This window comes from Musca autumnalis, unplaced genomic scaffold (assembly GCF_047663935.1).
Source record: "Musca autumnalis isolate F117 unplaced genomic scaffold, ASM4766393v1 scaffold_1, whole genome shotgun sequence".
Lineage (NCBI taxonomy): Eukaryota > Metazoa > Arthropoda > Insecta > Diptera > Muscidae > Musca > Musca autumnalis.
Genome location: NW_027411644.1, coordinates 216178463 through 216196330, shown reverse-complemented (window position 1 = coordinate 216196330; position 17868 = coordinate 216178463). Strand labels below are relative to the sequence as shown.

General features: G+C 39.1%; 2 protein-coding genes across 2 annotated transcripts; one reads left to right on the top strand and one right to left on the bottom strand.

Annotated features, from left to right (window-relative positions):
• The first annotated feature begins 136 nt into the window (after positions 1–136).
• On the top strand, positions 137–15855 carry LOC141389095 (uncharacterized). Its single transcript, XM_073960145.1, has 7 exons — positions 137–2124; positions 10448–11153; positions 11217–11370; positions 11441–11565; positions 11626–11728; positions 14767–15080; positions 15154–15855. Exons 1-7 carry the CDS (start codon positions 420–422, stop codon positions 15260–15262), a joined length of 3216 nt encoding a protein of 1071 aa, XP_073816246.1. The 5' UTR covers positions 137–419; the 3' UTR covers positions 15263–15855.
• A 296-nt stretch (positions 15856–16151) lies between these two features.
• tex (THO complex 3 homolog tex) lies at positions 16152–17672 on the bottom strand. The gene is made up of 4 exons (XM_073960146.1): positions 17468–17672; positions 17134–17229; positions 16787–17071; positions 16152–16722 (listed from the first exon to the last, which is right to left on the bottom strand). The coding sequence occupies exons 1-4, from the start codon at positions 17558–17560 to the stop codon at positions 16228–16230; spliced, it is 969 nt and encodes a 322-aa protein (XP_073816247.1). The 5' UTR covers positions 17561–17672; the 3' UTR covers positions 16152–16227.
• Positions 17673–17868: the final 196 nt, after the last annotated feature.

The window sequence follows — 17868 nt, the reverse complement described above, 5'->3', positions numbered from 1 at the left end:
CACATGAAAACTTCACTTACACATTTTATTTACTAAATTTTTTGTTGTTGTGTGCTGATTGTGCCGATTGCTGCATAACAGGAATTCAGTCGTGTGTACTCCCCTTTCGATTTTCTTCTCTTTTTTAACTGGCAGCACTTACGATAGCAACAAAAAATAACGATAATCTCGGGTTCCTACGTACAGATCCCTAAAAGCTGAAAAAACATTTTTGTGTGTCTTTTAATTGAAGAAAATAAAAATATATAAAAATAAAAGAAAACAACTTTTGCATTGTTCATATCGGCAACAAAAGCTCTTGACACTGATATGGTGAAGTGACATAAAAGGTTTTCAAAAGAAACAAAATAAATGAAGGAAAACAACAATTTCTTCTACCCAAGACAGACACGTATTAAACGATATCGTTGTATTTTGTAATGTCAACGCCAAATGATGGAGGAAATTCTGCGGAAGAATTGTACAGGGGTGGAATAAATCCTAATGTACCACAGCCGCCACCGCCGCAAATTCAACAATATGTAAGTGCTGGTGTTCCTCCACAATTTGTCCATTGGCCAAATCCATTGATTGGTGGAACCCCATTTATGCAACAGCATCAGCAGCATCATCCACATCCACCACCCCAGCAGCTATTTAATGATGTATTGTTCAATATCCAGGCACAGGCTTATGCATCGGCGGCGGTTCCTGCGACGCCAGCACCACAACAGGAAACTTACTCAGTTTTAAGGGTGGGTAATGGTAATTTCTTGAAAATATATCACTGCCCTGAAAATGCAATGGGTCCCTTGCCGGGAGAAACGTCGTTTGCTCCCCTGCACCATGCCCCTCCTCCACCACCACCCCCATTTAATCCGCAACCTCAACAGCAACAAGCCTATCATCACATTCAACAACAACAAGCAGCAAGTGTCCAGCCAGCACCACCACAACAGCAGCAGCAACATTCGCAAGCCCAGCAACAAACACCATCACATATACCACCCAACAACAATTCTGGCAATAGTGCTCCGCAAATTTTCAATAGTTATGAACTATTTTCAAGTAATACCTTTACACAATTGCCCACTGCGGAAATGCCACCTGTGCTCTTGCTTGGTACAACTAACAGTAATCTTAATGAACAACCAATAACTATAACCGAAGAGTTCGATGAACAACAAGAACAGCAACAAACAACTCCTCCTCAGCCAATAATGGAGGAAAATAATACTGTGGCCAATATGACAAATAATTGGTTGGGTGATTCAAGCATTCCACCATTGTATGACCATTTTGACAATTCTTCCCAAACAATGCAAACGGAAAAGGAATTTCTTGCCCAAATTGAATTAGAAAAATCGCAACAACACGAAAATTTCACTAGTAATGACAATTCCGATAGAAATACAGATGCCTCCGCCGCCAGTTACATTGCCATACAACCACAACAGAAACAACATATGCAACAAACACACGTTAATGTCATCCCAAAACTCCAATCTAAAGATAAACATACTGTTATCATGCAATCTCCTCCTCCTCCTGCTCTTAATCACAAATCGGAAATCCCTAGGCAAGAAGCTCCCAAAAAACGCATAGTTGCCGAAGTAAAACCAATGCGTATGACCTACTCCGATGTCTTGAGTAAAATCAATAACCAAGCACAGCAGAATTCCTCCAACTATGTTGGAAATAATTCCAACAACTCCATAAGAAATCAACAAAAATCTTCAGTAAAATCTTCAACCGATAATAATAGTATTTCAAATTCAAATAACTATTTGGGTACACGACGTAACATGGAAGAGTTTCCCAATAATCGTTCGTCTAAGAAATCTCCAACGCATGATAATAAAGAAAATCAACAACAAATTAATAATAAAAATATCAACAATAATAAGAGGTCATCGGCAGGAGCAACAACACCCACAGCTAACAATGCAACAAACACTTTAAATAATAAAAACATGGCAACAGGCACATCGACTGCCCAGAAGAACTCAATAAATAATTTAAAGACAAATGCTAATGATTTGCAACAGCATGCACAGTCGCTGCAGCAGCAGCAACAACAACAGCAGCAGCATCAGCAAAAGAAGCGTATTAATAAAAACAATGATATTCAAGTTAATGGTGGAGGTAAGTCCAGAAATAGTTTTATATTTACGTTATTTAGAAATGTTAATTTTTCAAAGAGAGAGGTATTTAGAATTCCAAGGGAATTCCATGTAAGAGTCACTAGAGTCTAGTTCAAACGAGATAGGATTCTCTATTAAACAGAAAGGTACAATAGGAAATATCGTTGTGATGTCACTTCTTCTGTAATTTGACAGAGGAATTAATATTAAGGCTCTTTTAGCAACTACAAACGCTCTCACTTTGCGCCTATTTGCCGCTTAGTCCACCATATTTTTGTACAAATGCAATTCACAAAAGTTCAAAAATTCTTGCTAAAACGGTGCAAACTTTGAACCTTGTAATATATCCTCCAGACATATATCAGCTTCAGTATCTAAGATGAAAAGAGTTTGCAGGGGTCCAGCAGCTGCAGCTTTGCATAGACGTAGATTTATCTGCACAAAGTTAAGCCTTGCTGCTTCGCTCTACTGGTGTTTTGGAGGGATTCGGAAGCATAACCTTCCAAATTCGAATTAGCACCCTTCTCCACGTTTTACATAGTCCTATCTATACTTATCGGTGGTAAAGTTAATGGCAGACAAGCCGCTATGTTACTGACTTCCCAAGGTAAGCCAATGCCATTATATGTCCGAATAAGAAAATCGATAATAACGTTGGGCTGCCAGGTCTTGCCGTACTTTACTCTTGTACACAATGTCGGAGGTAAGAATGTCCCTGAGATTACCCTCAATAAGTAAACAATGAAAATTGCTGATGCACCCGTTTGGGTCAGCCCTGTCAATGATCGCTAGCTTCATTCAGATCATTTGGACAATTCGTCGTGCAGAATTGTCAACATGTTTCGGACTAGACAAGCATGTTTTCAGGGAAGAGCCTGACTGATCACCTTCGAAGACAACAACAACTCACAACAACTGCATCATCATCTTCGAATCACCCTACCTGACAAGCCTTGTCATGTCCTTCCAACCTATCATCAATGTCCATTAACTATCATGCGTTTATTTAGCTCTTTCACGAAACTTGGATGTGCCTGGGGACTTCGCATTTGCGGGGACCCGCAACAGCTTTCAGCGAAGATGTCTGACTAAAGATATTTTGGTATCTCCGGTAGGATTTTCTCACTAAACTTTTTCGTCATCGAAGCATGCGACGTAGGAGTATGGCGATACTGTGCCTCGGACGATCTTACCCTCTTCACAGCCACTGGTTGTGATATTGGATTTGTCGACTGAGAACTAGCGACCTTTGAAATAGTTGACGCTATCATAAACCGATCATTGTCCGACTGCTTGCGTTTGTACCTAAATCGGATGGTTGCAAACAGTCAACGGATTTGGGGTCAGTATCATGACTATAGTAAAAGACACTGCGTGTCCACGGCTTTAACCTCATCTGTCAATGATAAATTATCCAAAATATCGTCCGCGATATTATCTTCCCTGAGCCTTATGTGGACCTTTTCTTCAATAAGATTGAGGAGTACATTTTCTTCGCTGAGAATTTGAGGGACCTGCTTATTTCGTCCAGTACCGGGATGTTGTATTCGCTCTTACCTTCAGTTCGTTTCTTTTTCACATTATTGCTGTCGACCATAGTTAGACCAATCCCACGGCAGCGGGTTCTTTCGTACTGGATTGACCCGAAACCATAGTGTTTCGGCCAGCGGCTGCCAACACAGCATCAAACCTACGGGTTTATGTTGGTTTTTATGCTGCTACAACAACAACAACAACAACAACCGTAGTTAGGTGTTCGCTGTCAATCTCCATATTTGTAATGGTCAGAGAGAGTGAAATTTGTAGGAGTAAACGACAGAGGGCACCAAGGCATTCACACCTACATCAGTTGAAGATTTAATTTCGGGTTCCTTTTTAGTAAAAGTTCGTACGTAGTGGATGGACTGTGGTCGACGGCAAGGTATGGAGTTGGCAACTAAGCCTAGGGTATTTCCACTTTTATACGACCATAATGTACCTAACCAAAATAATGGTTTTAGACCCCAAATATACTTGGACGAAATCAGTTTCAAACAATTTGGAGTCGTTTGGCCATATCCGTCAGCGCGTCTGTCGGGAGGAGCGCACAATAACTCTCGAACGGAGCAACCATTCGGTCCAAAATTTGGCCAATCTTGGGCCACTTAGTTCGAAGATGGACCATATCGGTTCACTCGTTCTGGTACACCAAATTTCAAAAGTGCAGTTTAGAAACTCTTTTCGGACCGTCTTGACTTTTGCAGCTGGTTGTTTCCGCGGCCCTTTTAGGATGTTACAATTTTTTTCGGGAAAAGTCCATACTTCCTTAGATAAAGACCCAAAAGCTCCAAATAACCCCCTACCGGCACCAACTCATCAAATTTCTCATGACCACGATTATCCAATTTGGCCGAAACTTTACACATCGTGAAATTTATTCCAAACGTACCTACATCATGTTCCAAGAAGGTCTATATTAGAAAATATTTTAGAGCATTTCCCTCTCAAAAGTTCATTACTTTTTGTTTAAGTGCAGTTTAAGGACTGTTCGAGGATAGTTTGCAATTTTTTTAACGAAAGTACTTCTTGTGGTCCTGTTTACAGCGATATATTTTGTTTTTCGAGGGCAAGTCCACAAAAACCGACAAAGTGCCGACTAAAGTGCCTAATGGGCACGATAACTATCTTCTTCTTCAGACATATGTTTTCATATGTCAATTCCAACCATGTTTGGGGTGGAATTTAAAGTGACATGAGACACTAAGTCTATGTTGCCACTTTCATGGGTATAAATGTATTTCATGGGAACGTGGTAGATTTGTTAATTTTGGGAGTTCTGTGTTCTTGAATGTTGATTCTGATTTAAATTTTAATGTCTGCTTCTTTATAATAAGTCCATAAGGCCAGGTAGGCCTTAATGTTGTTTGTTTTAAGAATATCATCGACTGATGGTTGATGTATACCGAGTTGTCGCAGTTTCTGTAATAGAGCACGTCTTGTGCTGAGGTTAACGTCTGGGCAATTGAATGTGACGTGGTCCACGGTTTGGATGTCACCACAATCACATCTGTCAGTGCTGGTAATATTGATCTTGTGGAGATGTTGTTTCATCTGGTTATGGCCAAACCTAAGTCTCGTAATGGTTGTTGCGACGCTTCGGGGCATTTTGATGTTTCGAAACCAAGGGTTGCAGTTGACTTTAGGGGAGAATGAATAAAATCGTCTGCCGTATATACTTGTGTTCCATTTTTCCTGCCAGGATGAGACAGCCGCAGTTTTGTCTTGTTGTCTTAAGTCCGATGAATATAATTTTGGACATGAGTCGGTATGGTTGTGATTCGTTGCAATAGAGTCCACGTACTCATTCCCATCGATGCCACAATGACTTGGTACCCACAGGAAGTGAACGGTGAAAGCCTCCCCAGACATTTGACACACCTCATTCTTTATTTCGAGAATAGAGGGATGGGTGTTTTTATTGTTTTGGGATGCAATGGCTGTTAGGACCGATTTGCTGTCCGTAATGATTATATATTTCCCAGGTTCACAGGTTCTTACTAATAACAAAGCCTCATGTATGGCGTATGCTTCCGCGGAATATATGGAACTTGCTTTATTTAAGGAGAAGGATGCTTCGATGTCTAACGATGGCATCCATAAGGCACAGCTGGTTTTGTCTGGGGTTTTTGATCCGTCGGTAAATACTTTTATGTAATCTGGAAAGTTGGTGTTGATTGTAGTGCTATACAGGTTTTGTATATCCACTGAGGTCGAACGATTTTTACAGACGTTAAGAAATGATATGTTGGGAACCAGAAGGCTAGCTTGAAGTGGGAATTCATATTGCATAGGCCGCTGAAGTTTCACAATATTGTTGTTCGCTACCTTATCTTGATATAGTTGGAAAAATGTAGGCCTGATCTGAAATTTTTCATTATATTCTGATAGAAATTTATTGGTCGGGTTTCTACAGTCGACTATCATACTGTTGATGTAGTTATTGGAAAGCAGTTTTAATCTTTCCGGCAAAGGCATTATATTGGCCTCCACTTCCAAAGATTGTGTATGGGTAGAAATCATAGCTCCGAGTGCCGTTCTGAGCGCCCGAAATTGGATTCTTTGCATTTTGAGTAACTTGTTAAGCGGAGCGTCAAGCAATAGGTGTCCCATATATTCAATTTTAGGTCTAACTACTCCAACGTAGAGACGAATAAGCTGTTGTGGATTGCCTCCCCAAGACACGCCACAAAGGGCACGGATTATGTTCATGAATTGAAAAGTCGATTTATGTATATAATCAATGTGTGGTATAAAGCTGAGTTTCGAGTCCAATACAAAACCCAAAAAGTTGAATGTATTTACAAATTCAATTTGTTCGCCATTGATAATTAGATCAGGGTGCATTTGAATAGAACGTCTGCTGTACGGATTGAAAATCATTCCTTTCGATTTTTGTGGGGAAAGTTCAAGCTGTATTTCTCCTAATCTTTTAACTAGACAATCAAGTGCTTTCTGCATTTTTATTTTTGCAATATTTAGGTCATATTCTGCGCAGAATATTACGAGGTCATCTGCATAAGCTAAAATTTCCACTCCTAGATCTTTGAAGATATCGTTTATATAAACGTTGAAGCTCAGTGGACTCAGGACGGAGCCTTGTGGTGTTCCGGTAAAGGATCTACGAGTAGTAGAATTCTCTGCTTCGATAATGAGTTCTTTATATTGGAATAGACGATGTAAAATAGCGCAGGTATGTTCACTTGCACCAAGATCTTTATATTTATCGATTAAAATATCAATGTTTACATTATCGAATGCGCTTTTGATGTCTAGAAATGCAGCCATAAGGTATTTACCTTCCCTTTTTGCCAATTGGGCCGCTGACCAAATACAAGTTAGGTTATCACGTGTTGATCTGGTTTTCCGGAATCCAGATTGTGCATTGTGCAGTTTATCTGAAGATTCTAGTTGGTGGTCGATCCTTCGAAAGACCATTCGTTCGAATATCTTCCTCCAACATGAGATCATGGCAATTGAACGATATGAATATGGGTCATCAACAGGCTTGCCTTTTTTATGTATAGGACATACTTTGTATTCCATCCATGGGTTCGGTATTTTTTTCAGAGCGCCATATGTGGTTATATAGTGACAATAGTGTTTCTCTTACCTCATTATTAAATTCTTTTATGTGCCCATGACGAATACCATCAAGGCCGGCTGATGTGTCTTTAGATCCCTCTATAGCTGCGTTTAATTCCTCTATTGTGAAGTCATTGTCTCTTGGAATGTTGTCCATTGTAGGAGGTACATTTATAGGTCCGATGGGCCCAGATAATATGTCGTAGAATTTATCAACGCACATTTCTGGCATGCTTTTGTGTTTATTGCTGTGTCTTCGTCTGAACTTTTTAACGGTGTTCCACAGTTCAGTTGGTGTGATGTCGGCATGGATGTCTTCACACATTTTTTGCCACCCTTTTCGCTTTTCCTCTCTGAGAGTGTAAAAGTAATCCTTTTGACATTTTTTCAACTTTTCATTATTTATTCTGGTGGGAACTTTTTTGAAACGTGCTAGGGCTTTGATTAATGCTGCTTTGACTTTTTTGCATTTAAGATTCCACCAGCCGTTGTCTGGATATTGTTTCTTGCCAACGGGAATCACAAATTTGTTGTACAAGCCTTTTGAAAGGTGTTCAAATTTTTCGTCATCGGGACATTCATTATATTGTTCACTATTCAGTATTTCATCTATGCCGTTATTTAGCCGATCTTTTGTTATGTGTCTTGGTACGCCATATGTGGTTTTGTGGCACCTTGCGTGTAAGTCGACTTCAATGATTACGGAGCAGTGGTCGGAACCAAAGCATTCGTTTAACGTGTACCATGTTGAGATCAGTGCTATAGCAGGACTACATATTGATAGGTCTAATGCTGAAGGACAGCTGGTACCAAAATAAGTTTGTGCTCCATCATTTAGGAGAACGAGATCTTTGTCTTCTATAAATTGGAGCATATTTTCTCCGCGATGGTCAGTGTTGTTACAACCCCATATTATGTGATGGCAATTGAAATCTCCACACATAATAATTTTTGCACATTGTGGTGTAGATGGTATGATGCTCATAAGGTCAGCTGTGCTGAAAGACACGTTAGGTGGAATGTATGTTGATATTACTATGACTGGGCCAATCTCGCTGTTAATGCAACAGGCGACTATTTCTATGTTCCGATTTATGATGTTGATGTCAACGCTGGTGAAATGTATTGAATTTTTTATTAATATGGCAACTCCGCCGCCATATGAAGTCCTATCTTTTCTTAAAATGTCGTAGCCAGGTAAATTACAATCATCTATATTATCCAAATAAGTCTCCGAAATGCATGCAATGTCTATCCCCGATTCTCTTAAGAACTGAGACAATTGGGGTTTTTTATTTCTGATACTTCTTAAATTAATCTGTAGAATCTTCATTGTTACAATTCATCTTGTCTTTTTGAAAAGCCTCAAAAAGATGCAGGGGTGCATTAATGCTGTTATCGGAGGATGTGGATGATTGTTTAATATTTTTAACTTTATTAATACTTGTTTGGATATGATTAGGTTTATTGTTGTTAGTCGTTTGTTTTGGTGTATTGCTGATTGTAGTTTGTATGGTTTCAACTGAATTTTGGCTTTGGGTGCTTTCAATGCGAGTGGAGCTGCACAACGAGTTTGAATTGAACTCAACGTGCGAAGCTAGGTTCTCCATGGAATCAGGCAATTGAAGGTCATTGTTAGTCTGAGATTTGGCTATGTCGATGTCAACCGACAAGTCCTCAGTTATTGGAGTTTCATTTTGAATGTCATTATTGTTAGTTGTTTCTCCTATGCCATCATTAGCAATAGGTTTTGGGTTATTAATTATCTTTCTTTTTATACCACCTTTGGGTTTTAGCTTTGGTCTCTTTGCATTTATTTCAGGAAAGTCTTCCTGAGTAAGGTCGAACGTATTTGGAGAAGTATTTTGACTTGTTGAATCGAAGTCAGTCGTGAGCATTGGTGTTTTTTCTTCGGCTACTTTTTTAGCTTTATTTCTCAGCTCGGTACGTACATCACAATGGTTGGACCTCGCATCATGGGGCTTGTGACAATTGATACACTGTGGCATCAATGTGCAAATACCCTCATGAGCAGAGCCACAACGTGGGCAAACTTGGCGGGCCCGTGTGCAAACTCGAGTGGAGTGTCCGAATTTCCAACACTTCTTGCACTGGAGAATTCGCCTAATAAACGGCTTCACTGGGAAATATACTTTATTGATACATACATGAGAAGGCAGCTTATTGCCACCAAATGATAACATGACGGCATCTGAATTGGTTCTTTGACCCTCTTGAGCTGGGTCCGGCTTAGTAAAACGCTTAACCTCAGTTATGGCAATGTCTTGATCGATTGGACCATACTCGGCTTTATGTTTTATAATTAAATTTTCATACAAAAATTTTTCCGAAAAGTCATGGTCGGCCGGGATTTGCACTACGGCTTTGATCTCACAAAGCTCAGCAGGAATGAAAATGTTATATTTACTGCGCATTTCCTCATCAGCAACAATTTTGTTGATGGTGTCACGGTCGCTACAGATAATCTTCATTTTCCGCTTCGTAACAAAATGTGTCTCCAAGTTTTCAAATTTGCTGTGGAGCTCATCGGCGATTTTCATTATTGGGATAATTTTCTTATTGGGAAAAGCCTGTAAGATCGCGGCATACTCCCTCATGTAATTAATGTATTTTTTGATCCTCGGTAACGGGTATTTAAACCCATCATCCAGAGTTATTTCAACGGCCTCAGGCCAAATTATTGTAATTAATTAATTAATTTTATTTTCTTTGAAATTTTGCGCGTCCTATTCGTTCGGCGTCACTTTCGGGTTTTTTTTCACGATAACTATCGAAATTATATATTGACTAGAGTTGTATAGTTCATGAACGAACTAGTTCAATTGAACGATTCATTGAAAAGAGCGTGTGAACTAGATCAGTCGATATAGTTCATTATAGTTCAATAGCTCACTGAGCGCCGACCTAAAGATCCACGAAGAACGATCAGCGAACGATTCACAATTTAGTTCAGTTAAAAGAACTGAGCTATTGAACTAGATCTTTCAAATGAACTAGGTTGTACAACTCTAATATTGACATTAGTCCAATTTTTTTGCACATCGCCATACTATTTTCACACATAACTCATGTTCGAATATGGACTACATCGGTGCTCGAGTGTTTTGAAAAACGATTTCAGTCTTGTAAATCCCTAAGCATTTCTCATGTATATTTTTAATTTCTTCTCTCTTCCATTTTAGGTAAAAATGGAAACGATACTCGCGGTTCTTCCAAAGGCAATGCAAACACTAACAACAATAATAACAATGCAACTGCTTCAACAAATGTATACAATGCAACCAACAATACATATGTTCGCAAAGCAACAAAATCTCCAAATTCTTCATACGGCGGCACCACATCGGCAGGACAGCAGAGATCACGCTATCAAAATAATTCAAATGCTTCGTATTCATACTCATCAACGAAACGCAATCGAAATAATAGTTCGTACGGGACTTCATCGACACCTTCTTATGGTGGTGGTGGATCGGGTCCCAACAATCCTAACTATGAATTGGCAAAACGTTTTCTTAAGGCCTGGTACTCTTACACATTAAAAATATTGATATGGTTATTCAATTTGGTCTATGATATTGTCGTTGTCGGATGTAGTATACTCTATGATCGCTTGACTTCGGGCTATGAATACTGTAAGACTTATGCACAACAGCTATGGAAAGATCTGAAACAGAATTCGAATAAACCCAGTATTTGGTTTAAAAATACCTGTCGTCGTTTTGATGCAAGATTTTCGAAGACGAGTAAATGGGCATTTTGGCGAAGATTCTATAAGAAACGGCCACCAGATATTTCGAGTGAAGCAACAAAAACTGGACGTTTACCACAGACCGGAGAAGAGGCCATGTATCAGCTGCTTAACTGTAAAGGAAAGGATGCCTATAGGTGGGCCAAAACACTCATATTATAATTTGATTATATTGAAATTTTACCTTTTAAATGTTACAGCATTTTAGGAGTACCACGCAACAGCTCACAGGAACAAATACGCAAACATTACAAGAAAATTGCCGTTCTCGTGCATCCTGATAAAAACAAACAACCCGGGGCAGAGGAGGCGTTTAAAGTTTTGCAAAGGGCATTTGAACTAATTGCAGAACCGGTATGGGCGTATCGATATTTCCCGGTTAGATTTCAATTTTAATAATATTCCTCTTGTTTTTTTTCGGCAGGAAAATCGTCTATCGTATGATCAGAGTTTAGCCGAAGCATTACATGCCGAAAAAGCCTGGACAGAATTGCACGATTTACTATCACAGCTACAGACTAAAATTACCGAAGCTGCTAATACAATAAGGTATACCGGTGAGCATTATAATTAAGTTAACAGTGATAACACTACAATTTCCTATTCCAGATGTAGTACATGTGGCTTACGTCATCCCCGGAAAATGACCGATCGTCCCCATTATGCGGCACGTGAATGTGCATCTTGCAAAATACGACACTCAGCAAGAGAGGTATGTACAAAAATGAAACAGAAGATATTTAATATTTTCGATCCTTTGGGGGGCGGGATTTTGGATTATGGTCTCATAGAGCCAATGGATATTTGCAACCACCTTTTTTATATCAAATTGATGTAGTTGTGGCAATGCGAATATATTCGTTCGTATATCTTTTCGTTATCGGAAAGGCTGATGTTTTGCACTGTGTCATCGATCCTTGCCTTATAGAATCCATACGAGCGTAGTTGAGCAAAAACTACTCTGACGCTGGGGAGGATTAAAACCTCAAGGGTCTTTGCTACGGGCGATAAAAGCGAAAACAAGTCTTTAAGATTCATCTTTGTTGGCATCCTTGCCTGGCTTTAGTAGCTGGTCCACCCTGTACATTTCCAGACTAGGGATACGTAGTGAAATGCTATAATCGGTTTTTCGATCATTCGGTTTATGTGAAAAACTTAAAACTCAATTTTCGGTTTGTCGATTATTTGAGAGTGTTCAAAAAGTCGACTTTCGATTAATCGTTAACCGCCGAAAACCGATTATAATTGACCATTTTTCGTTGATGGGATCCGTGATGGTTATTATATGTATAAACAAGTAAAAAAGTGTCAGTCGGCTTTGCCGAAAGATATATACCCTCAGCCAATGTGAAGTGAAACTTTCACCTACGGACAGATCAAATGTATTTAAGGTCTCTTCAGAATTTTGTGGCCCTTTTTGGACATTTGAACTTGCCGACAAACATGTGGATTAGGAATTAACTGCACTAAGGAACAAATGTTGAACCTTTGTGGGGGAGGTACCCTTAACACCGTTCGGGCTGTTTTCCTAAGAAATATGGACTTGCCCCTGAAAAAACCTTTACCGTCGTAATGGAGGTAGCGAATGCAAATCGTATCAACAAAAATCAAAGTGATTTGAGAGCAGGTCTTAAAGTGAATTTATCCGAAATTGTGTGTGAGAGTTACCAGAAGGAGTAGACAAATATAGTCCATATTCGAACCTGATCTATATCTGGTAGATATATAAGGATGTGCAAAGTATGGATTACATCTGATTACTATCTTGAGCTCCGTCCACTGCACACGGTGTTATAGGGGCTTTTTGCATCTTTCAGGATATTTTCTCAGGAAGTATGGACTTGCCCCTGATGAAACTTGTACCGTCGTATGGGGGGCAATGAATACAAGTTGTTGCAACAAAAAGCAAAGCGATTCGAGAGCAGGTCCTAATCCGAACTTTTCCGAAATTTTGTGTGAGAGGTACCCGAAGGAGTGGACCGATTGAGTTCATTTTGGAAACACATCTAAGTTTAGTAGAAATTTCACGATGTGCAAAGTATGGCCCAAATCGGTTACTTCCTTCAAGAGTTATCGTGCGCACAAATTTTCCGAACATTTTCCAACTTTTGTGGGGGAGGTACTGGAACAAACTAAGTTTGGACAAAATATTACGAAAGCCAAAGTTTGGATCGAATCGGTTGATCCGTTCGAGAGTTATCGTGCGCACCAGCCAGACAGACGGACGGACATTGCTCAATCGACTCCAAATTGTCTGAAACACGATGAGGCACATTTTGCCCGTATGAAAGTGTATATACATACCCTCGTTAGCATAAATGCTGAGGGTATAAAAAGTACGATCGATTACGCGGCTTTAGCACGCCCAATAGTCAACTACGACTAATAGTCGACCACGATTAATAGTCGACTACGAATAATAATGGACTACGACTAAAATGGTTGACTACGAATAATAGTTGACTCCGTCTTCCGAAAGTCGATTAAGAATAATCTATTATCCGGTTTTCGCACATTCAATAGTTATAAATTTTACGGCTAATAACCGATTAATTGAAATCGATTTTACGAATCCCTTCCAGACTTCGGAAACGATGTGAGGGGCTACCGACAGGTTGGAACTTTAATGATATACTCATCTCCCGGCATTTTCAGCTGTTTCAGCATTGCCCTGGAGATTCCAGCAGATCCCAACGCTTTGGATGCTTTGGGCAGGAAGACATCTAATGTGTGTAGTACTCTTCTCTTCGCTATATCGTTCCCGGATGTGCTCGCCAAACTGTCGATTGAAATAACTTTAGCACCAACGTCGCCAAACTTGACTGAGGTCCTATCTTCCTTCTTCCCAGGGTTCGAGAGTGACTTAACCGTTGTCCGCAATTCACTTATTTCGGTTCCAATTTTGTAACTCTTCCGATGATTTAACCACTTATTTCGCTTATGCTCGCCTACCACGACGAAGCTCATCACGCTCATTTGATAAGGAAGGTAAATGCCGAGCGGCTGCAGCAGTGATCATGTCTCGGAACGTCCTTTTTGCTACCCGAATATCAGAAGGGTTGGACAGATCTCTGAAGCGGTGATTAGTGAACTTTCTGAAACTAGGCCAATTAGCTTTCCTATGATTGATGAAAGTGCGGTGTTCAGAGGTAATGAAATCGCACGGTCTGTTGATGGAGACAGTTATGGGGAGATGGTCTGATACAAGAGAAACGGAGGGTTGTTAGATGACACGTTTGTTATGTCTGGGGAACTGTGACACTCTCTGCTAATTCTGGTAAGGGCGTCCTCATTGACCGTGCTAAACGTAGAGTTAACAATCTGCTCAACCAGCACTATACAGCTCTGGTCGTTTTCGAGGACCTAATGCTCCCAAAGGTGGAAAAAAAAAACTCAAAATCCGGGGGCTCGGTTTTCACCGTAGACATATGGTCTAGTGGACTTTTTTGCTCAGTACAATCCCAATAATCAGAAACTCCAGGCGCCCACTATCACTTTTTTCCTTCCATACAAATCGCCCCGGCCTAACCCCCATACTTTCCATGCACGGGTTATTAGAGTCTGGTTCAAACTGATGTGGGTCACGTTGCTGTTGTAGAGTCGTCCTTAGTCGTTTGTTTTTCTCATTTAAAAGGGTTCTTCACTCATCGTCGTCTTTGAATTGTTAATAGATGAGTTTGTAATATCTTTTAATTTAAAATATTTTAAGATTCCATCATTTATCATTATTGTACTATTTTTTTCTGTTAGGGCGATATTTGGGCTGAAACAAGTATGCTTGGTTTACGTTGGAAATATTTGGCATTGATGGAGGGTAAAGTTTATGACATTACCGAATGGGCAAATTGTCAGAAGGGTGCATTGGCTCACTTGGAACCAAATTCACATATGGTCCAATATCGCATTGTTCGTGGAGCTCAACAGCAACAACAGCAGCAGCAACAACATAAACAACAATCACATCACCAACAACAACAGCAGCATCAACAGCATACTGGATCTCATTATGCCGGCGGCGGTGGACCAGCGGGTGGTAAATTTAAACGTGATAATATACCAACAACGTAAGTTAAAAAAATATATAATTAAATTTGAAACAAAGTGTTAAAATAATGTGAAATTCTTCCTTTTTAACAGCGAGGCATCTTTGCATGAGTTCCTCGACAACTTATACAGTGGTCAACATCCCCAGCAACAGAATTCCTCTGCATATGCTGGTTCCGGCCGTCGGCGAAATCGCCGTTAGTTTAAGCTGTTTTTTCTCTCTTTATTTTTTGTTTCTTGAGTTTCTTTTTCCTATTTTTACAACTTTTCTCAATTCCCTTCAACTATTTAAATCCATAATTATATACTCTACAATTACTACTACCAATATTATTTTGCCATTTATACAATACACACACACTATTATGTATTCTTTTGTGATGTACATCACTTACATCTCCTCAACCCCTGCTATCGAATTTCTTCGTTTTTTTGTTAGTGTCTCCTTTTTATATATGTATATTTTTAATTAAATATATGTTTTTTTTTAATTTTAATCCATACTTTTTTTACTATATTTTAGTAATTTTAAATACAAAAACAAGCAACTTTCATTAAGAAAGCAAAAACAACTTAAAAAAATCATTAAAAATTTATATATTTAAACTCAAAAATAATTAACGTATTTACATATAAATGTAGTGTTAATTTACTCATAAATTAAATGTGTAACACTTCTTCTTCTTCTTAAATGTGAAGAGAACATGATATTCGCATTGAATTTCATTTTGATTGTAAAAACAACAAACAATTTAAAAACAAAACAAAAAAATAAAAAGAAAGCAAAATAATCTATAACTAGGACTTTCAATTCCACGGACGGTGGGAAAGGGTGCTTCTTAAGACCCTTTCCTAGCGAAAGGGTGCTTTTTAGGACCCTTTCCTAGCGAAAGGATGCTTTTTAGGACCCTTTCCTAGCGAAAGGGTGCTTTTTAGGAGCCTTTCCTAGGGAAAGGGTGCTTCTTAAGACCCCTTACTAGGGAAATGGTGCTTCTAAGGCCCTTTCCTAGCGAAAGGGTGCTTCTCTCTTCAAGTTCTCGTAGTGTCATTGGTGCAAAAACCTCAGTACAATTAAAATAAATCTTAATAAATCATTTTCTTCTTAAATATACATTTTATTTCACTTCTTACTTTGATAATAATAAAAAATCCAAATGTTCATTTACTCTACTCTTGGAAACCAAAAACTTTAAGATTACCCGCCTCACGACGTCTATCATTACTATCCTTGTCGTCACAAGCATAGGCCAACAAATATTGTTTCGGATGCCAAGCCACCGTAAATGTAGCTGCATCAACTGGTACATCAGCAATTTTTTCACCCGTTTCCGTATGGGCAATATCAATCAGTAAATCTTCCGAAGCTGAGGCTATTAGCTTACCATCATGACTAAAGGAAATTGTACGTACCGGCCAATCCAGTCGAGACAGAACACGTAAACAAGCCAATTCATTAGCATCCCATAAAGATACTAAAGCATCTGCTGAACCGGTAGCAAAATATTTTCCAGTTGGATCGAATTCAATACAAATACATGTGGCCGGGTGAGCTTTTAAAATATGCTGTAATTCCAAACTGGGATAACTTAATATGTGGACACATCCCATACCATTCGTGAGGAAAAACAAGTCACTACTGTTATTCCAAGCGATTTCGTTGACCTGTTATAAAAATTCCACATTATAACTGGATTATACAGTAATCTCTCATCTCATTTGAACTTACCTCAAAGTTAAATTGTTCTTCGGCACGAATTTTATTGGTTCGGGTATCAATGAATGTAACTAAATCCTCTTTATTGCCCACAGCTATGGTTTTACCATCAGGAGACCATGTTATATTTATGTTTTCTCCCTTGGTATTGGTAACCGAGGAACATTTGCCAGCCCTTATGTCCCAAATACGAACAGTTTTATCACCACTCGCCGTGCTTAGTAGATCGGCATTAGAAGCATGCCAACACAGTTGATCTACCGAACCACTATGTCCACGATAGGTGTTTTCCTTGCTCTAAAAAGAAAAGGAACAGCGATAAAAACCTCTGCTAAAACAATATGAATCTATATACATACCACTCTATCTCTTTCCAATGTATATACAGCCACAGATTTGTCAAAGGATGCCGAAGCCAAACGACGACCATCACAACTCCACCCAACGGAATGAACCTATAAATGTCGGCGAAAACTTATTTTTTTAGAATCTAGTCCTCACAACCTTTTAAATGATACCAATATTGCATTGGTTAGCTTTTAAAACAAAAAAATAAATTACGATATTTCAGAAACTTTGAAGGAAGTGTGACTTCCCGTCCCAAATGACAAAGTGATCCGGAGATCAGGCCTTAAATCTGACATGTTTCATTTTTTAGTTTTTCTCGACCTATTACATGATTTTATCAGTTACCTTTGATGTATGTGCTTTTTGTTCTCTAATTTTACTGTGGCTTTTGAAATAACTTTTCAGTTCTTCCTCTATAGCAGCGTTTGTGCGTCCCATTTTTCAGTCCAAACTATTGATGGAGTTTGACAGCCTGCTTTGATGTGTCACCAGGCCACTTAATAAAATGCCGCATTTCATAAACAAACATTTTGTTTAGACTCCTGGCAATATGTCAAACTCAAAGTCGACACCGGTAAATGCATGGTCTGTTCCTTTACTTTTGAAAATGGTAAAACCGTAGTAGTAAAAGTAGTAAAAGTTGTAAACTGTTCACATATGAAGTGCATGGTGTCAGAAGTAAAGGAACGCTTTTCGAGTAAAAAGTGGTAAAACTTGAAGATTCTTGCACGTAAAGGAACAGTGCT